General features: G+C 47.0%; 2 protein-coding genes across 4 annotated transcripts; one reads left to right on the top strand and one right to left on the bottom strand.

Moving 5' to 3' along the window:
- Positions 1-169: 169 nt before the first annotated feature.
- GLS2 (glutaminase 2) lies at positions 170-15,001 on the top strand. 3 transcript variants are annotated; one of them, XM_034643966.1, is made up of 19 exons: positions 307-430; positions 1,333-1,513; positions 6,548-6,647; positions 7,092-7,213; positions 7,832-7,961; positions 8,498-8,577; positions 8,664-8,827; positions 9,049-9,107; positions 10,418-10,450; positions 10,734-10,792; positions 11,301-11,367; positions 11,520-11,570; positions 11,776-11,952; positions 12,613-12,744; positions 12,858-12,950; positions 13,114-13,175; positions 13,675-13,751; positions 14,188-14,251; positions 14,609-15,001. In XM_034643966.1, exons 2-19 carry the CDS (start codon positions 1,437-1,439, stop codon positions 14,763-14,765), a joined length of 1,704 nt encoding a protein of 567 aa, XP_034499857.1. In that variant the 5' UTR covers positions 307-430; positions 1,333-1,436; the 3' UTR covers positions 14,766-15,001. The 3 variants fall into 3 exon arrangements, with proteins under 3 accessions (XP_002916037.1, XP_034499857.1, XP_019651730.1); XM_002915991.4 differs by lacking the exon at positions 1,333-1,513 and having other exon boundaries at positions 170-430; XM_019796171.2 differs by lacking the exons at positions 307-430; positions 1,333-1,513 and adding an exon at positions 450-675.
- A 225-nt stretch (positions 15,002-15,226) lies between these two features.
- On the bottom strand, positions 15,227-17,278 carry SPRYD4 (SPRY domain containing 4). Its single transcript, XM_002915990.4, has 2 exons — positions 17,129-17,278; positions 15,227-16,790 (listed from the first exon to the last, which is right to left on the bottom strand). The coding sequence occupies exons 1-2, from the start codon at positions 17,262-17,264 to the stop codon at positions 16,252-16,254; spliced, it is 675 nt and encodes a 224-aa protein (XP_002916036.2). The 5' UTR covers positions 17,265-17,278; the 3' UTR covers positions 15,227-16,251.
- Positions 17,279-20,472: the final 3,194 nt, after the last annotated feature.

The raw sequence follows: 20,472 nt of genomic DNA, 5'->3' as shown, positions 1-20,472 counted from the left end.
CCACTCCTCGCCCATCCCGTGTCTAGGGGGGATCGAGTGCACCTCGCAGTGGTCCCAGACGTTTAGGGACCGGCCCCTCCCCCTGCTCCAAACCCCACCCACTAGGCCCCTCCCCTCCACATCCTAGGCTCCGCACTGTAACACCGAGCTCCCCCCACCTTGCGGTGTTCCCGATTCCTCCGCCCCTCCCTCCAAACAACGCTCAGACTCCTCGGGCGCTCTGACTGAGCGGGAGGCGCGCTGGGGGGATGCGCTCTCTGAGGGCTCTGCAGAATGCGCTGAGCAGGGCCGGCAGTCACTGCTGGCTGGGAGGCTGGGGTCACCTGAGCCGGAGCCCTCTCCTTGGCGGGGGCGTCCGGCACCACCACAGTGAGGCTGCGGCGCTGGGCAGGGAGACGCAGCACAGCCACCAGCCGCAGCACCAGGATCAGTAAGGCTTGCGGGACAGGGGCAGGGGACAGGCTCGCTCGCACTCCCACTGTCGTTCTCGCCAGCTCCCGAGTCCCGTTACCCCGAGAGCGCATCTCATCTCCCCTCTCTTCTCCTCGCTCGCTAGCCTGCGATGCCTTTTCCTTTAGATTTGGGGCTTTGGGTCCGCCGCATTCGGGCGGTAATGTGCCGTCCGCCCGGGAGGGCGTTTGGGCAGGTCGGTCCTCGGGATGGTGCCTGTCCAAGGTGCGTACTTAACTGGGAACGCAGATGGGCGCGGAGTGTTGCTTGGTGCACGTGTCTGAGTGCAGGGCCGTGTGCGCACCGCGCATCCTCACCCTCTCTCTCCACCTAGGTCCACGGGTGTATTTTAGGGGATGAGTGCGTAGGGAACAGCCTCCTGTCTCGAGTCCTGGTGTACTTGGGTCTGTCCATCTGTGTGGTGTGTCTGTGTTTCGGCATGTCCTCGGCGTGTAATGTGTGATGCGCGTGTATTATTAGTGCGCGGGTATGTGCATGTGTCGTTTGCTTATGTGTTGGATGTGTGCATTGTCAGGGCTCTCAAATCTGTAGAATAAGGGTAGTTTCCAATTGGTTGTTGAATGAGGAAAGTCGTAATGGGGAAAAAAATCAGAAGACGCGGATTTCCCATACGAGAACCAGTCAGAGCCGTTGCTTGTGCTGCTCAGGCTCCCTGATTTAAAGGGTTCTCTAAAAATAATAATAATAATAATAATAATAATAATAATAATAATAAATAATAATAAAGGGTCCTCTTCCCTTGGGCTATTATTCTGCCCTAATAGGCTGCACCTCTCTCCTCCACCACCCAGGAACACTTGGTGGCTGAGCCTCCTTTCTCCGAAATAGACGGAGCTGAGCAGGAAATTTTGTCCTTTCCAGAAGCCAACACAGACACTGCCAAGTAGCCCCTGCTCTATTATAGCAGGAGCAGAAAATGGACCATCTCCCTGTCATTGACATGTACTGATGACATTCAGAAAGACATGCACATCATAATTAAAGTAGCCAAACAGACACAGCACTCACTGTCTCACCATCACTGGAGCCTCTGTCCTGACAGGTAACAGACCAGTAAGGTATGATTTACTTATTAATTTTTAGGCTATACATGTCCATCAGCCTCTTCTCAAGGAAACACGGAACATTCAAACTTTAAAGAATAAGCCCTGGGGCGCCTGGGTGGCTCAGTCGGTTAAAAGTCTGTCTTCAGCTTAGGTCGTGATCTCAGGGTCCTGGGATCGAGGCCCACACTGGGTTCCCTGCTCAGGAGGGAGCCTGCTTCTCCCTCTCCCACTCCCCCTGCGTGTTCCCTCTCTCGCTGTCTCTGTGTGTAAAATAAATGAATAAAATATTCAAAAAGAAAAAAAGAAAGAATAAGCCCTCTCTCTCTCCCATTCTACTCTCTACTCCAACTTTTCCCAAATAATCACCATGGGAGAAATGGTGGGATAGAGCAAAGCCTTAACCTCCCTCACCTTCAAACCTTCTGTGGGGTGGTGAGCAAGTGGTATCCCTGATTCCTTCCGCACACACTTCCTAATCCAGTGGAGTCAGGTGATGGAAGTGTTTTGGGGAACCTTGATCCTCCTGCCTCTCTGACTGTCTGTGCTCCCGGGGAATTCTTGGTATTGATCTGGTGTTGATCTGGTGTTCCCTTGGGCAGAAGGAGTTGAAAGCACTGGCAGGGGATAGGCTCTGGAAGTGTGATACCAGGATGGGGAGGAGTTCTTGTGTTTGAGAGGGGGGGAAAGGAAGGCAGAAAAGAGAAAATGACCCATTATTCAGGTTCTCGTTTGTTTTTTAGTATTTAGCTTTCTTATTTCTGATTATAAAAGAAAAACAAGATAGAGTACAAGAAGAAAATAAAGATCCCAATATTAGAGGTAACCGATAATATTGTGATATCTATCCATATATACCCTATATATGTATGTATAAAATTTAACATAAATAGGATCATAGTATTCATAATCTTTGGTAACCCATCTTTTTCTTTTACCAACAGCTTTTAATATTGAATGTGTGTGTGTGATATTGTCATTTTAATGGCTCCTATTTAGCCATTTTAAGGTTACATGTATGAGGTATCATAATTTATTTAACCAATCTTCAGTCTGGTTACTGCATATTCTTGTGCACCTGTTCAATTATTTCTTAGAGTAAATTCCTAGGAAATTTTGCTTCACAGAGACATCTGTCATTGATATCTTGTATAACCTTCTAGAGATATTTTATGCATGTATCAGCCAATACATGTTCATATTATCTTCTGTTCTTTTTTTATGAATATGGTATCATGTTGTACACATTGCTCTGCACCTTGCTTTTCCCCCCCTCAACATTATATTGTAGATCAATCCATATCTGGGCCAAAGGGTATGCAGTTTTCTTAAGGCTTGTGATACCTCGGTGGTATGGCATTATTTCCTGTCTTGCATCAGCTTCCAGGCACAGAGGCCTGCCTTAAAGTGTTCCTACATAATTGCATTCTTGAGTTATTCCTTCTTTTTCCATCCTTCTATCACCACATGGATCCTGTCTTCCCTATAGGCACTAGCCTCATTGTGACAGTTGGATTTCCTCAGAAAAAGAAACTCCCCTCTCCTGGTATTCCTCCTGGCCCTAAATACATATGTGCCTGGTCTATGCCAGCTTCTTGAGAAACTTTTTTTTTTAATGCATTGTTTCAATGGATAGTATGTCCATATTCACATATACATATTCAATGAATAATTTATACATATTCATATAGTTCAAAATTCAAAATATGCAAAAAGATATGTAGTGGGCAGTGTCCCTCCCACTCCTTTTGCCCAGCACCTGCTTCATCACCCTAGAGGAAGGTAAATCAGGCTTACAGGCTTCTTTCTTTCTTTTTTTCTTTTTATAGGTTTCTTTTTTTTTTAAGATTTTTAAAATTTATTTGACAGAGATAGAGACAGCCAGCGAGAGAGGGAACACAAGCAGGGGGAGTGGGAGAGGAAGAAGCAGGCTCCCAGGGGAGGAGCCTGATGTGGGGCTCAATCCCATAACGCCAGGATTACACCTTGAGCCGAAGGCAGACGCCTAGCCACTGTGCCACCCAGGCGCCCCTTTTTATAGGTTTCTGATATATCCTTCCAGAAATATTTTGTGCCTGAAGAGGCAAATATATTTTTTCCTTTTAACATAAATAGTACCATACTATGAACATTGTTCTACAGCTTGCTTATTTGTTTAATATGACATCTTAGAGATCATTCTACATCAGTACTTAAAGAACTCTCTCATTTCATTTTTTTGTACTGCACAATATTTCATTACATGAATACACCATAATTTACCTAACCAGTTCCGTGTTGAGGCACATTTAGGTTGTTTCCAGTCTTACTATTACTAACGATGCAGTAAATGTGAATATGTTACTTTGCAGGTGTGTAAGTACCCTTAGAGCATAAATACCTGGAAGTCAAATTGTTGAGTCAAAGAGTTTTAGAGGGTCTAAATCTCAAATCGCTGTCAAATTTGGAATGATCTGAAAAAATATTTCCTCTAAATCTGTTAACATATTAATAGTAGAACCAAGTCTTCAATGCCTGGAATTTTAAGTGCTATAGGCTAGCAAAAGAGATAACTTTGGGAAACAGGGACCTTCCTAAAAAAATGTAACTTGGCAATTCTTTATTGAAGACCCACTGCGTGCTAGGGACTTTGCTCAATGTTAAAAAGACAAAGATATATAGAGGAGGTATACAGATATAGATATATACAGATATATAAAGAAGGAGAGGGTGGGAGAATGGGCCAAAATGGGTGGGGAAGTGGGAGATACAGCCTTAAAAAAAACTGTTAGTTTTCTAATTTCAAATCAGAAGAATTGGAATTAGAAATCTTTGTATAAGAAAGAAGGAAAGAAAAAGAGAAAGAAAGAAAGAAAGAAAGAAAGAAAGAAAAGAGAAAGAAAGAAAAAGAAAGAAAGAAAGAAAGAAAGAAAGAAAGAAAGAAAGAAAGAAAGAAAGAAAGAAAGAAAAGAAAAATTCTTACATCTTGGGGAGCCTGGCTGGAACGTGCAGCTCTTGATCTCTGTATCATGAGTTTGATCCCCCTTTTGGGTGTAGAGATTACTTAAAAATAAAATCTTTTTTAAAAAATTTATTTGATAGAGAGAGACAGCCAGCAAGAGAGGGAACACAAGCAGGGGGAGTGGGAGAGGAAGAAGCAGGCTCCCAGCAGAGCAGGGAGCCCGATGTGGGGCTCGAATCCCAGAACCCTGGGATCGCGCCCTTAGCCAAAGGCAGATACTTAATGACTGAGCCACCCAGGAACCCCTAAAAATAAAATCTTTAAAAAAAGTTTTTTTTACATCTTTTTATTCTGAATTTAATCTATAATCCAAAATATCATACCTATTTAGATTTTGCAGTGTACTTCTAATTTTGAAAAATAATGAATGTAGACTCTAAAAAAAAGCAAAAAACCCCACAAAGACCTAACAGTGGAGCAAGGGAGATGGTGGGTTGTGTCATACCAGCAGCATAAAACAATATTGGGAAGTTTGAAGAAGCCTTTACAGAATTAGGACATTTGATCTGGACCTTGAAGGATGAGCAGGACTGTCCCAAGTGAAGGAGAAAAAGGTCATTCTATGCAGAAGTAGAAGCATAAGCAAAGGCCAGGAAGCCTGAAATGCCCGGCCCATTTGGACACTTACTTGTTACCTGGCATAACTGGAGTGTCAGGGTATGGTGGAGAATAGAAAAGGAATGTTGGCAGGGTTGTGGGGTTTTTTGTTTTTTGTTTTTTAAGAGTTATTTATTTGAGAGAGAGCATGTGCATGTCAGACGAGGGGCAGAGGGAAAGACTCTTCAAGAAGATTCCCTGCTAAGCGCAGAGCCCAACTCAGGACTTGACTCATGAGATCATGACCTGAGCCAAAACCAAGAGTCCAACTCAACCAACTGAGCCACCCAGGTGCCCCTGTTGGCGGGTTTTAAAGAGCTGTGAATGCCATACCAAGAAATAAGAATTTATTTTGTAGACACTGGGGAACTATCAAAGGTTTTTGAGTACAGAAATGATATTTGAGTTTTCGAAAGAACTGGCACATTGTGGAAGATGGGCTGGAAGTCAAGGGAGTGTAGTAGCAGTTAGGAAACAGACAATACGGACTGATGACGCAGAAGCATAGTTTGCTGAGCATTTACTTTGTGAAAGACTTTTTCACAAAATGTTATGTTAATTAAGCCTATTTCACCCATGTGAAGTAGACATTACTACCCTTATCTTACAGATGAGGAAGCAGGTTCAGCAACGTTAAGTAACCTGACTTACTATCCCTATTAAGGTCATACAGCTTTTAAGGGGCAAATTCTGGCATGCTGGCACAGGACAAGAAAAGAGGGTGGATTTGAAAGACAGTATGGTGGTTACCATAATGTGGGGTACCAACTGAACATGGATGTAAGGTATGGGAATTTTCCAAATGATTCCACGTTTCCAGCTTGGCACCTGGGTGAGTGATACTGCTATTAACCCACATGGGGAGCACGGGAAGAGGAGCAGAGGGAGGGAGGTGAGATAATGTCAGGTTTGGACATTCTGAGTTGGTGGTTCCTATGGGACATCTAGTGATGGAAGTGTCTAGAAGGCAGCTAGAAATAAAGTCTGAAGGTTAGGAACAAAAGAAAGCTAGAGAGTTAAGATTTAAGACTTCCCAGGAAAGATGTGAAAGTTGGAATTATAGGGAGAGATCAGATGATTCAGGCAGGAGGCTTGAGTGAGGTAGAGTGAGGACACCTACCTACCTACCTATTTATTTATTTATTTTAAAGATTTTATTTATTTCAGGCAGAGAGAGTAAGTGAGAGAGAGAGTGCACAAGTGGGGGGGGCAGAGAGAGAAGCAGACAAACAGGCTCCCCACTGACCAGGGAGCCGGACGTGGGCCAATCCCAGGACCCTGGGATCATGACCTGAGCCAGAGGCAGATGCGTAATGGACTGAGCCACTCAGGCACCCCAGGGACACCTACCTATTTATAAGGCCCTGTTCTAGGAGGAGAAGTAGGGAGCAGTTCTCATGTCTCTATCCTCCCCCCTGTCTGTGCCCCCAAACAGTGACTCATCAGAGAGTGGCATGCTGTCCCGCCTGGGTGATCTGCTCTTCTACACTATTGCCGAAGGACAGGAAAGAATCCCTATCCACAAGTTCACTACTGTAAGTGCCTCTCTATCTGCTCAGAATGCTGAGCCCTCAGAATCTCTGCAAAGCGGGAAAAGGAGGACAGGACAAGTGTAGGGCAGCTAATGGGTTGCTTCAGGAGGGTGAAAAATGGCAGATGGCAGTAGGTGTCTCGGCTCAAACGGCAATCCCGTCTCTGCTCCAGGCTGGGAAGATTAAACCCTCTGACTCTACCCGTATTCTTGGTTTGAGACTTTGACCCAAGCGGTTCAGAAACCAGCTGCCTTGATGAAAAAGGGCAGGAAACCCTTGTTAGCCTTCAAAGCTGCACCATGCCCTCCTTTCTTAGTCTGCAAACCCATCTGTTCCACCTGTTGGAGTAGTCGCGGTTGAGCTCATTGTTATCCATTGGGAAAGAATATTAGCATTGCATTACTGTCCTTGTAGTTGACCTTACCAGGCTTCTTCTTTCCCCTAAAGGCACTGAAGGCCACTGGCCTGCAGACATCAGATCCCCGGCTCCGGGACTGCATGAGCCAGATGCGCCGCATGGTTCGAGAGTCCAGCAGTGGTGGCCTCTTGGACCGAGATCTCTTCCAAAAGTGAGGGCCCCAGAATCAAGGGCACCATTCTTCAAACTGTTCTGTGGACATAGACTATACCAGCAGGGAGGGCTCTTGGGGATTGGATAGTCCAGCTCCTCACTGCATCACTTATTTATTACGCAAGTAACATATGAATGTTCATATACTCATTCTAAAAGTGCGAACAATATAGAAATACATCTTCTCCTTTTCCTGTCTCCCCAGTCCACGTCCCCTTTCCCAGAAGTAAACATTGTTGACCGATTAGTGGGTCTCTTCTAGATAAGGTCCTATGCATTTATGTACATATAGGAATATATGTAAATATACTTATATGATTTAGGATTTTTAAAATATTAAGGTGACCCACTATACATATTATTTGGGTATTTATTTTTTTCTCATATCCCAAAACACTGTGTCTTGGGCTATCTTTCCACATCATTACAACCCCTCATTTTAGGGGCAAAAGAAACTTGAGACCCAGAAAGATAAAGTGACATGCTAAAGGTCATACAGCTGTTGGTCCCAAACCCAATGACCACTCACACTTTCCCTATTCCCGACTTCCATGGCTCCAGAGCGAGTCACAGTTGCATCTCTTCAGCCCCTAACCCGATCGTGTCTGGGATCCAGGTGTGTGAGCAGCAACATTGTGCTCCTGACTCAGGCATTCCGAAAGAAGTTTGTCATTCCTGATTTTGAGGAGTTCACGAGCCATGTGGATCGCATCTTTGAGGATGCCAAAGAGCTCACTGGAGGCAAAGTGAGGGCCAGGGGACTAAGGGAGGGGCAAGGGCTCTGGGCCAGATATACCTTGCTTCTTGGACATGTCCTGGGGCTGGGAATCCATGATTGAGAGATGAGAAGCAGAACCTCTAAACCTGGGGACAAGGGCTTTATGTGCTTCTATACATGGGATTTCTAGAGCAGCTGAGGGAGTCCAGAGTTTCGAAGGGGCAATTGGCATAAAGGTTTCAATAGAACTTCGAAAGAGACCTCTGGGGTAATTAAGCCTAAGACCCAAAAAGGGAAGCTGACCCCAGAATTCTCCTCTTTTTACCTTCCATAGGCTTTACTGCCATCTGTATAGGAGTAGGGCTACAGAAAGATAAGGCCTTCTTGGACTTAAGGCTTGGGTGTCCCTGGGAACAACAGGCAGGAGGGAACCCTGTTGCCCTGCAGAAGACAGAATTTTCACTTTTATCTGAAAGATTCTCCTGACCCTGAACCTCAGCTCTGTTCCCCCTCTCTACATCCATATCTCCATTCTGTCTGTTTTCTCTCCCCACTTATGCCCAGGTGGCGGCCTATATCCCTCAGCTGGCCAAGTCCAATCCAGACCTATGGGGTGTCTCCCTGTGCACTGTGGATGGTCAGCGGTGAGATGCTGGGTGAGAGGAAGGGGAGGCAGGGCACAGGTGCCGAACACAGGCTGACCCCTTTCGTGGCACCTGTCTGCCTCCAGGCACTCCGTGGGCCACACAAAGATTCCCTTCTGCCTGCAGTCCTGTGTGAAGCCCCTCACCTATGCCATCTCCATAAGCACCCTAGGCACTGACTACGTGCACAAGTTTGTGGGCAAGGAGCCCAGTGGCCTACGCTACAACAAGCTCTCCCTCAATGAGGAAGGTGAGCCCCACCAGGGTTCAGACCAGACTCATAGATGTCCCCTTTCTTATTCCCACCTAGCCCTGCAGCCCTGTTTGTTTGTTTCCCTGACCTTCCTGATTAGCTCTGTTGTTTCATCTTCCCTGGCAAAGAAGTCTTTCTTGTCTAGCCTGCAGAGTGGGCGGGCTATAAAGGAGGCTTTGTGCGGTAGCTAATAAGACTGGGTGGTTTGTGTTTCCTAGGAATCCCCCATAACCCCATGGTCAATGCTGGTGCCATTGTCGTGAGCTCCCTGATCAAGGTCAGTGCCATCCTAGCCTTCTGGAAGGTACTGTTCTCTAAACCCCCTTGTTCCTGTATTCCTCGTATCTGCCCAGCTCTTCAGGGGGGTTGCTGGGGCTTTGATTCCTTTGAGCGTCCCCAGGAGGCAATAAGGGCACAGCAAGGACCCACACATGTTGAAGATGTTAGTAAAAGGAACTGTATCTCTGCCCCCCCCCATGAGTCTGGAGCCCAGAGCTTCCTGGCCCCTAGAGAAGGGAGCAGGTCTTGACCCCTGCCTAGGACCAAGGGCCACATGCCAGACACAGGGGGAGGACAGCACTGTTGGGCACTGATTGGCCACTTCTGGGTGAGGGACACAGAAAGAAGGGTGAATGGCCAGGCCAGGGCAGCTATTCACGTCACCTGAAACTGTGAGTTGGCCTTGAGCAAGGGTATCAGGCTGGCCTGTCAGCTGTAGGTCTCCCAGGGCTTGAGCAAGAACCCGAGAACAGTGTGGGCAGCAACACTCCATAGCCAATCACAATCCCTCCTGAGGAAGGTGGTGTTAGGAACCCTTCCCCCAGGGACTCAGGTGTCAGAGTCCCTAAGGTGTTGACACTATAGTTGACATGTGTAGGAAGCAATGAGGTGTGGTGGGGGTGGAGTGGGAGACCGGGCTTAGGCTCTCCCCTTGCCCTGGGATAGCTCTGTCTACAGGCCTGTAAGTGGCACCTGCCTCTCCCTATTCCCATCTAAGCAGGCCTTACTGCACCTGACTCTCAGCTAAAATCTTCAGCTTTATTTCAGTTATCAATATAATCGATATAACAGTATTATATGCAACACACCTCTCATCCCATTCCTGTCAGTCCAGTTGGAGATGGCTATGGGAGACAAGGATACAATAGACTGGCTCCAGCCGGGGCTATAAGGGATGAGGATGGGGATCAGGAATAGGAGTGGGGCTTGGGGGCAGGACTGCAATCAGGAGAATAGAAGTGAGAGTCAGGGATGAGGGCTGGGATTGAGAATGGAATTGGAAGTGAGACTCAGGTGGGTGAGACTCATGGATGGGGTGAAGTTATCTGTACTCATTACTTGATAATAAAATCTAAATGGTCTGGTTTTTGAGATCACTAGATCTGCAGACACACAAAAAATCTCAGTCATTAAAAAAAAAAAAAGTCATTGTAAAATGTAAAATATTCCCAGTAGCAAAACCAGTGTTAAGACATTAAACTCCACTAGGTCATCCTGACACTCCCCTGTCATCATCCTAGACTTGGAATGCTGATCTCTCTCTCTCTCTCTCCCCCTCCGTCCCTCTCTTTCTCTCTCTCTCTGCAGATGGACTGTAACAAAGCAGAAAAGTTTGATTTTGTAAGTTCCCTTGCGACTCAGCCCCTGGCTGCTTTTCTCCATAGCATGTTGTCCCCTCCAGCTGCCCCAGCGCTTGGCTCTAACCCCACTTTGATAGCGCACCAGCCCATACTAGTAAGCCTTATTGCCAGAGGTGTGGGCATCTGTGGCTTCAGAGGGGAAAACCTCCGGAGTCCCTGCTGGGATAAAGACTTAGGAGTTCAGAGGGGTTAGTCAGGCTAGGATGTGTTTAATAGGGGTCCTCCCCCACGTGATGCCTTTCATGCTCCTTTTTCTCTTTTAGGTGTTACAGTATCTGAACAAAATGGCTGGGAACGAATACATGGGTTTCAGCAATGCCACGTAAGGCCCCGTTTGCAGGACTGGCTGAATCTATTGTGGGATATATGCACGTGCAATAGAGAAGGGGGATGATACCATCTTAAGAGGAAGAAATCCGGGGGAATTTTGGCTACCCAGCTTCCTCTGAGTCCATTCATTGACATTTGTTTACTTTGTAAAAGAATTTGTTCCATTTCTATTTAGTACTTAGAGAGGCAGTGTGAGGGTTTATTCCTAAGCCCTTTCTTGCCAAGCCTCTCAGAGCCAAAAACCTCATCAGTTTTTCCAAACTAGATGACGAGACAATCTGAGGTTTGGGGGTTTCCTTTTTACATTTTACAATGAAGCTATGCCCAGTGCTTGCTCAGGGTCAGAAGTTTCCTCCAGGATTACCATGAGAATTTATACAGGGGTTGATTTAGTTTGACATGTGTGATCTAGTTGTGTCTCTCTCAGGGAAGGTATTTTTTCCCCTTCTCCTTAAACCCACCCCTCAAACGTCAAGTACTAAATTGGGTGTTTGCTTCAGATTCCAGTCAGAGAAGGAAACAGGGGATCGGAATTATGCCATCGGCTATTATCTAAAGGAAAAGAAGGTAACTGGGAGAGGCCGGTAGAGAAAGTCCCTGGGAATTCTGCAGCTGGTGGAAGGGCACATGGGGCTGGGGATTTCGGTTGATACCCTGGCAGTGTGACAGGGTCTGCTGATGGCCTGAAAAGAAATGCTCTCCCTTCTTCTTCCTTACAGTGCTTTCCTAAGGGGGTGGACATGATGGCTGCCCTTGATCTCTATTTCCAGGTGAGCAAATGCTGCTCTCCAGCTCAGGCAGGGCCAAGGGAACAGGACAGAATGCCATCCTTGATCCTCTCCAGTGGTTCTGGTGTCCTTCAGAAACACCAGGGGAGCTTTTTGAAAGATCGGGATGCCAAGAACATGGCTCTACGCCCCAGAACACAGGGTTCATGACCCACACCACACCCTCACCTCTGCCTTGTCTCCATAGCTGTGCTCCGTGGAGGTGACCTGTGAATCAGGCAGTGTCATGGCAGCCACCCTGGCCAATGGCGGGATCTGCCCCATCACAGGAGAGAGCGTACTGAGTGCTGAAGCAGTGCGCAACACCCTCAGCCTCATGCACTCCTGCGGCATGTACGACTTCTCAGGCCAGTTTGCCTTCCATGTGAGTGCTTCTGGCCCTGCCAGCCGTTTGCCACCGGTCCAGAGCCAAGACGTGAGGACACGGAGTCTCTGAAGGTGGAGGCTGGAAGCTGGTTCCTGCCTCTCCTTCACTCACTTCCGGCCAGGCACTTAGGCTGAGAGTCCTTAGGGGAGTTTGTCAAACACACCGAGTCCCTCAGACACATCAATACGTGATGTTGCAGCTTCTGAACCCCGCTTCTACCACCCTTCGTGGACCTGGCGCCTCTCCTCTAGGCCTCGGCGTAGAGGTCACTTCCTCAGAGAGGCTTTGCTGACCATCCAGTAGGCCCCCTCCCACTGCATTCTCTGTCACAGCACCGTGCTTCTTTCCTCCTGTGTTTTCTCGTAAGCTGTGATTCCTTTTGTCTGTTGTCTGTCTCCTACCACCAGAATGAAGTCAGAAGAGACTGTCCTAGTTCTAGGGCAGCATTGGGCACAACTTAGACGCTCAACAAGTATTTCCTTACTGAAGCCATGAGTTTAAGGGGGACAGGACAGGAGAGGAGTAAGAAAAGAAGCTAATTAACGAGCCAAGAAGTTGACGTGACTTTGCCTGTGCAGTCATTTGGGATAGACTGACTTATTAATGCAGACTTGAGGGCACCTCTAGGTCATCCTCAGTCTCAACTTTATCCCCAAGGTGGGCCTGCCGGCCAAGTCAGCTGTGTCCGGAGCCATCCTCCTAGTGGTACCCAATGTCATGGGAATGATGTGCCTGTCACCTCCACTGGACAAGCTAGGGAACAGTCATAGGGGCGTCAGGTTCTGCCAGGTGAGTTACTCTGCATGAAGCTCTTAATGGTTTTGAGTGAGTAAATGAAACAATTTTGAGCTCCTACTAAGTGCAGGGAATAAGTAAACAATCTCTTTGGCTTACAATTCCAGAAGTTGGTGTCGCTCTTCAATTTCCACAACTATGACAACCTGAGGCACTGTGCTCGCAAGTTAGACCCACGGCGAGAAGGGGGAGAAGTTCGGGTAAGGAAAACCCCAGGCGGCTTGTAAGAATATGTCAGGAAAGAACATTCCATTAACACTTTAGCGATACCCTTGGCTAAGCATCTTTGGAGAAGCGTCACAGGGCAGAGCTGGGCACGAGCTCAAAGTTACAGTTAATCTCAGGTGGGTATTTGTTTTCCAGAACAAGACTGTGGTGAACCTGTTATTCGCTGCCTATAGTGGAGATGTCTCAGCCCTTCGAAGGTACCAAATAAACACAGTAAAATCCTCCTGGTCAGAGATCTCATTAGGAGTCAACACAGCAAAATAGTTAAGTGCTTCAGCTTTAGAGCCAGATACAATGGATACAGACTGCATTTAAATGAGATTATTTTAAGTACAGTGACTGCCATGTGATAAGAATTTAAATAATGGCAGCCATGTTATGATTACTCTGGGTGTTAAGAGCAGAGTCCTAGCAGGTAAGGAAGGACCCTGCCTCAGGTAGATCACCAACGTCAACAAACATGTACTGGACACCTACCATAGGTAGGCAGTGATGTTTCTGGAAGCATCACAGCCGTCTGATTTGGAAGTAACAGTCTCATCTGGGTATGGGACATGATTATGCAGGGTCTGCAGATCTTAGCAAGCTCTGTTTTACTTTTTCTGGAACCCAACCAGTCTGGAACCCCACTTCAGAAAAGACACTAGTGATTCTAGGCTGATCTGGGTAACTCCAGCTGCTTTCCACTACCCTCAGGTTTGCGTTGTCAGCCATGGACATGGAACAGAAAGACTATGACTCCCGCACAGCCCTGCATGTTGCTGCAGCTGAAGGTATTTGAGGTTAAATAAAAGGGGAAGCAGATCTTAAGACCCCTTCTTTTTCTTTTTTTTAAATATTTTATTCTTTTTCTTTTTTTTTTAAAGTAAACTCTACTCCCAACGTGGGGCTCAAACTCACAACCCTGAGATCAAGAGTCACGTGCTCTACCAACTGAGCCAGCTAGGCACCCCCAAGACCCTTTCTTTTCTACCAAGAGTACTCCCTGTTGTATATGCCCTTAAGGTTACAGGGGCAGCAGCTAGTTTTGTCCAGATGCCCTGCATTTTGCAGGCCAACTATTATTGGGTGACACAGGGAGCAAAATGGGAAGAGGCCTTTCCCACTCCCTTCTTGGTTCAGGCTCCAGCTGCCAAGGTCTGTACTAATGTTGACACCAAAAGGCTGAGGATCTGTACCATCTCATTTTCCTTCTGCTCATATTCCTAGGACACATCGAAGTTGTTAAATTCCTGATTGAAGCTTGCAAAGTGAATCCTTTCGTCAAAGACAGGTAAGTAAGGGGCGCCTGGGTGGCTCAGTCGTTAATCGTCTGCCTTCGGCTCAGGGCGTGATCCCGGTGTTCTGGGATCGAGCCCCACATCAGGCTCCTCCGCTAGGAGCCTGCTTCTTCCTCTCCCACTCCCCCTGCTTGTGTTCCCTCTCTCACTGGCTGTCTGTCAAATGAATAAACGAAATCTTAAAAAAAAAAAAAAAAGACAGGTAAGTAAGATTAAGCTAAAAAGGCGGGGGGTGTGGGGGTGTTGGGCAGCAGCTTCTCTACCGCTGCCCTCCAACCACCACAGTCACGTATACAACCATAGCACTGTCAATGTCTTCTTTGCCTGATCATGGTCTTCATTCCTTTTAGGTGGGGCAACATTCCCCTGGATGATGCTGTGCAGTTCAACCACCTAGAGGTGGTGAAACTGCTTCAGGATTACCAGGACTCCTACACACCATCTGAGACTCAGGCCGAGGCAGCGGCTGAGGCTCTGTCCAAAGAGAACTTAGAGAGCATGGTGTGAACATAGGACATGCGCGTAGTCCCTGCCCAAGGAAAAGCACGAGCTGGCCACACGCTCAATCCATAACCACTAAACACGCTACGGAGAGCCACGCTGCTTCAGCGGGGACCAAGACTTAGGCCACTGCTTTCTGTGAGAGTGAAAATACCCCATTCCCTTGGCAGACAGAGTATAGAGAAGTGCCTTGGTAGACACATGCAGCAGAGCAATCCATGGAGACGATGAGCTTCCTCGAGGTACAGCCTAATGGTTTGGCCCACTCAGAATCATCCCAGATCTTCACCCAGGTCCCCTCTCCCTCTCCCTAAAGAAACCATTATGAGAGAGACAAAGATACTCTGATAAAGGGGCCCTAGCCACCATGGGACAGTCATGTACCAGGCTTTAATAGTCTGGACAGGTCTGCCCTCCTTGGCTGGGAAGTACTGCTGCTACTGCTAATTTTATAGACAGAGAAAGTATTTTGTGCTCAAATAAACTTTAATTACACAAATTATTATTTTTGTTAAACCCAGTCTTTCTCCCTCTCCCTTAGGGGTATCCAGCTGCATCACCATCATAAAGGTAGAATAAGAGGGAACCACAAGGTCAAACAGAGCCTGAAAATACCTATTTCACATACCTACTCAACCCACCACATTTTCCTCAACCCTAAATATTACTGTAGTTTAACTGTATTCTGTTGCGGGGTGGGGGCAGTAATACATGAGGGTTTGGGACTGAGCAGGCCCAAAAATGGATTGTGCAAGACCTCAGGCCTCCCTCCTTCCTCTGGAAGTTCCAACTGTGGCAAAAGTATCTTGTCTCTTCTGGTCATGGTTGTAACTGGCCCAGTGATTATAACAGATTGACCAAATGTCAGAGGTGTGCAGATTAAGGCAGATGGACTCTGGGTGGTAATAGCTGCATCTGTGTGGGGCTGAGAGTCTGGCACTGAGGTACTGGGGAAGGATGGCTCTGTTTCATTCAGACACAGTAAAGCACTTCCTGAGGGAGCCAGAGCCCAGACTCTATGTGCTATAGAAAGAAAGGGCCAAGTCATTGACTACACCACTCCTCCAGCCAGAGGTAGAAAGGATTTACTCTGAAAAGATCCTATAGAGCTTCAAGGGGGGAAAAAAATTACATGGGGGTAAAGGGAGGCAGAGGTATCACACTGATGAATAAATTCAAACGAAGTTAAAAGCTAAGACCCCAGGACTGAATGCAGTCTGAGAAAGGTCTGGGCACAGGGAGGCAGAGGGACTGAAGGAAGCCAGTCAGGCAAAGTACACTCATGATAGCTTAGGAATTGGGGCAGGGGAAGGGTGGCTGTATGCCCAGCTTTCACAGGGTATGGGAGAGGAACATAATTAAGATATTGCACAGAGGACCCAACACTGCATTTCAAGAATTAGAGATTGCTTGGTGGCAAAATTAAAAGGTTTCCAACACTTTCAGAGGAGAATGGCCAAGGGCATGATTAGGGACTCCAGTGAGGGACATACTAAAGGCCTTCAGGCACCTCAAGCCCTGAGTGGGTCAGCAGCTCTCCATCCCAAAGTGCAAAGGCAGGTACCACCGGACCTCGGAAATCTGTCTGTAGCGTGTGGACCACAGCAACCCTGCTCACATCCACCAGGCTCAGCTTCTGGGCCTCATACTCCAACAGTAGCCCCACCTTCTCTGGCTGCCCGATGCCCTCAATAGGGGCTTTTTCGTTGGCCAACATGGTGTACCACTTGCGCTGGGCATAGGTGAACACCCAGGAACGATCGTCAACACCGATGCAACTATCCCGGGATATGTCCACGTCTGCCACTCCTATCCGGAACTGGTGGGAGCGTTTCACTGTCACCTCCCAGTAGTGCCTGCCGCTGGTGACCACTGTGTCTGCCAGCACAACTGCCCACTCCCGGAAGCGCTCCACATTTAGGGCCAACTTGGTGGGCTCCAATCCCACTATGCCATATTTGACACCTGTGTCACCTTTGAAGAGCGCCAGGCTGCTGTGGGCGGTTTTTTCTTCCAGTTTGAAGCTGATGCCTGCGAGCAGAGCAAAGAGATTGGAATGATGACTGGGGTTAGAACCCTAGATCTGGTGATCCATACATATTACGATCCGAAAGGCAGTCATGAGTTCACGAGTACACGGGAAAGAGTCAGAGTGTCACGCGGGCAAGAGTGGGGCACTTTAATACGGGCCTTCGGACTAGGAACGCCTCGAGATAAAAAAACAAAAACAAAAACAAAAATCCAGATTATGTCCCATGTTTGGACTCGCAAGACCAACGCAGATCGGGAGGGGAAATGACCCAAGAGGGCTCCCGGGAATAATGGAAACCATTCTGGAGGTAAAAGAGAGTAAAAGGAAATAATCTTACTTCTGCGAGCTTCAGCTGCGGCAACCCCCAATCGTTTGGCTCCCCAGCGGCACAGGCAGAGCGAACGTGCAAAAGGCAGCGCCATCTTGCGCCAGGGATGAACAGGGCACGCCCCCCCGGCCTGAGACCTCGCCATCTGCCGCCTGCCCCTTTCCGACGTGGTGCGCGAGAGGCCGCCGCGCAGTGTGATGACGTAAGGGAGCCAGCGCCCATTAGGGGAGCCGCCATTTTAGTGAATTCTGCTCTAGATTGCACCTGGTTGGTACAGTTCGTTTAGTTTTTTCTCCGCGGGTCATGCTGCTCACGTTTTTACCAACTAGGACCTTTAAAAAGATGGTGTAGCAAGATATCGAAAGTATATATTTTAGAATTAAGCAATAATCAGATTTGAACCCAGCGCCACTTGTGTGACTTTGGGCAAATCACCTTTTCTGACCCTTAGTGTTTCCATTTGTAAAACAAAAATAACCCTTTAGACCTTGGTAAAAATTAAATAGAGGATAACCTAGAATACAACTTGATAAATAGCAATCACTAGGTTAAGTGGCAGGTTGTTTTAATAAATAATCTGTAGATACTGTAAATGTTCATTTTGTATTTTCAGGGTTATTGGAGAATTTCTACTGTATGTTTCTTTCCTGATTTGCAGATTTGTATATCCAACTGATGGGGTTTTGGGATATTGGTGAGGTGAGGTTCAGTGGGGTGGAGTCCGGAGCCCACGACCAAGAAAGAATTCTTGAGATGCATTTGGTGCAAAGTGGTGGTTTGTTAAAGCAAAATGGTGGTTTATTAAAGTACGGGGAGAGAACCCATGGGCAGAAAGAGCTGCTGCCCCGGAGTTGAGGGGTGGCTGATTATATACTATGGGGTTGGGGGAGGTAAGGAAAAGTGAGGTTTCAAAAGGATTTTCATATGTTAAAGAAGACTCACAGGATACCACAGGCCTTGCCAATGTCAGGTTAAGGTGGTTTTTCCCTCTAGCAAGGCATTAATTTGAAGATAGTTGGGAGCTTCCTGGAGTAACCCTGCGTTCTGCCCACTTCAAGTATCTGTCAATGGGCTGCCCATTAGAAGGACATTTAATTGTATCTACATTTCCTTCTGGAAGCTAGGCAATTGATAGAAATGCTTTGTTCCTGTAAATATCTAAGACATTTGTAAACTGAGGGAGGCTCTTGTCTTGCAGGATTGTGATCTCTGTAAGTTTAACTATTTGTTTTTCCTTTCCTTAGCTTTGGAGCAGCCAGGAGTGCATGGGGAATGTCACATATATCCCATGGGGCAGGGGGTTGTGGGGTGTCAGCTTCTGCTTTGTCCTTAGCTTGCCTTCTGTTTCCTCATCAAAGTGACTTGGACATAGGGCCTCGGGAGCAAAGTGGGGGATGTCCGTGACTGCTCTGAGCCCCGGGTACCCAGATCCACAGATCCTGCCCTGCCAGAAAATCACGTTGAAGGCAGACGCTTAACCGCTGTGCCACCCAGGTGCCCCCCACCTGTTAGGTTCTTAAGAATAGGGATTAAAATGGGTTCTTAAGAATTCTTAGGAATGGGGATTAAGTCCTTTGTTCTCTGTATTACCCTTAGCACAGACTAAGTGTACTGTTGTTTTTGAATTAATGAATGAGGATGAAGGAAGAAAGCTTTGTGCCCATGTTCTTGGAGTGCAGTGGGCTGGTTCATTCTCCACCAGGGGTCAGCCTGGTCCAGCCTTGACATCCTGCCTAATGTGTGAGAAGAGAGGTTTCTGTTCCTCTTTAAGTCTAGGAGCAAAGGCATGGAGGACAGAAGAGTCCTGCTCTGTCAATACTTTGCATCTTGGTGGTAATGAGAGGGAAGTTCCTGGGTTCTGTTTCTGTAGTTTTTCTCCGTAGTTTCCATCGTAGATGTGAGAGCTGAAGCAATCACTGTACATTCCTCATGCTGTCACTTAGACACACTTCTGTTACTCTATTCCCAATCAGAAAATAGCTTCTTGCCTGTCATCTCTTATATTATTTCACTTTCGCAGACTGACCATCCACCTGAAAACTCACCTTCATCATTCAGATGATTTACCTACCTTGTTACTAATATACAAGTAATTCATTCTTAGCATTTCCATGCATCATAATTAAGAAGTGATAGAGGTTCACTTGACAGACAAAAGGGGAAAAGACATTCAAGGTGTAGGGAGCAGCTTCTGCTAAACCACTGGGTAATGAAATAGAGTGAGGTTTTGAGGAGCCACAGGAAGCACAAAATTGTAAGGGTCTCATGCTGGGGAGATACGGAGGAAAGTTGGAAAAGTTGAGGCTGAATTAGGAAGAGTCATGTATTCATAGTAAGAATGTCTTTCAGGCATTTGGGAACTGTTGAAGGGACACAGGGAGATGACAAATTACAGGTACTTTTATTTTATTAAAGATTTTATTTGGGGGCGCCTGGGTGGCTCAGTCGTTAAGCGTCTGCCTTCAGCTCGGCATGATCCCGGCGTTGTGGGATCAAGCCCCACATCGGGCTCCTCCACTGGGAGCCTGCTTCTTCCTCTCCCACTCCCCCTGCTTGTGTTCCCTCTCTCGCTGGCTGTCTCTCTCTCTGTCAAATAAATAAATAAAATCTTTAAAAAAAAAAAGATTTTATTTGACAGAGAGCGCGTGTGTGTGCGTACAAGCACATGAGTGAGGGGAGGGGCGGAGGGAGAGGGAAAAGCTGACTCCCTGAGATCATGACCTGAGCTGAAGTCAGATGCTTAACCAACTGAGCCATCCAGGTGCCCCTCCGACCACTTTTCTAAAGATAAAACTGGGAGCAACAGGGAGAATGAATTGGAGGGAAAGAGACCAGAAACAGGGTCAAATGCAGGCTGAAGCTACTAGAGTCCTCAGGTGAGAGGTAGAAGTGGTAGAGCTTTGGCGACTGGTTAGGTGGGAGTGAGGATAGGGGAAGGAGTCAAAGCTGATTCATAGGTTTCTGATTTAATGAGGGGATACAAAAGGAAAAGCATGTTTGAATGGGGAAAGAATTCATTCTGTTTCAGACAGGCTGTATTTGAGGTATCCACAGGACACCCAGGTGAAAATGTTCCGTAAATATATCTAAATATAGATACAAATTTTGAGGGCGAGTGGAATAGGTGAAGTCATCCAAGGAGAGGCTGTCAACTGAATAACTAGGGAATAAACTGATGGTGCAATCCTAGTGAAAGCCAGTACCTTAGATAACACACATACTGTTAAGTACTTAGAACAGGTTCTAACCATAGTGAGTATTGATCTGTCTGGCTTGGGGTTATATCTGACTCCCTAGGAAGAGAAGGGGAGAAGGAGGCAAGTACAGGATGGGTCAGTATGTTTTCACTCTAT

Source organism: Ailuropoda melanoleuca, chromosome 15 (genome assembly GCF_002007445.2).
Source record: "Ailuropoda melanoleuca isolate Jingjing chromosome 15, ASM200744v2, whole genome shotgun sequence".
Taxonomy (NCBI): domain Eukaryota; kingdom Metazoa; phylum Chordata; class Mammalia; order Carnivora; family Ursidae; genus Ailuropoda; species Ailuropoda melanoleuca.
Note: the sequence above shows the minus strand (reverse complement) of the source record. Positions and strands in the feature narration are given on the sequence as shown.

Coding starts and splice junctions, on each gene's coding strand:
- GLS2 (XM_002915991.4), top strand. CDS start 249: ATGCGCTCTCTGAGGGCTCTGCAGAATGCGCTGAGCAGGGCCGGCAGT. Junction 13,752..14,187: donor GCATGTTGCTGCAGCTGAAG/GTATTTGAGGTT, acceptor TCATATTCCTAG/GACACATCGAAGTTGTTAAA. Junction 14,252..14,608: donor AATCCTTTCGTCAAAGACAG/GTAAGTAAGGGG, acceptor CATTCCTTTTAG/GTGGGGCAACATTCCCCTGG.
- SPRYD4 (XM_002915990.4), bottom strand. CDS start 17,264: ATGGCGAGGTCTCAGGCCGGGGGGGCGTGCCCTGTTCATCCCTGGCGC. Junction 16,791..17,128: donor CGCAGCTGAAGCTCGCAGAA/GTAAGATTATTT, acceptor CTCTGCTCGCAG/GCATCAGCTTCAAACTGGAA.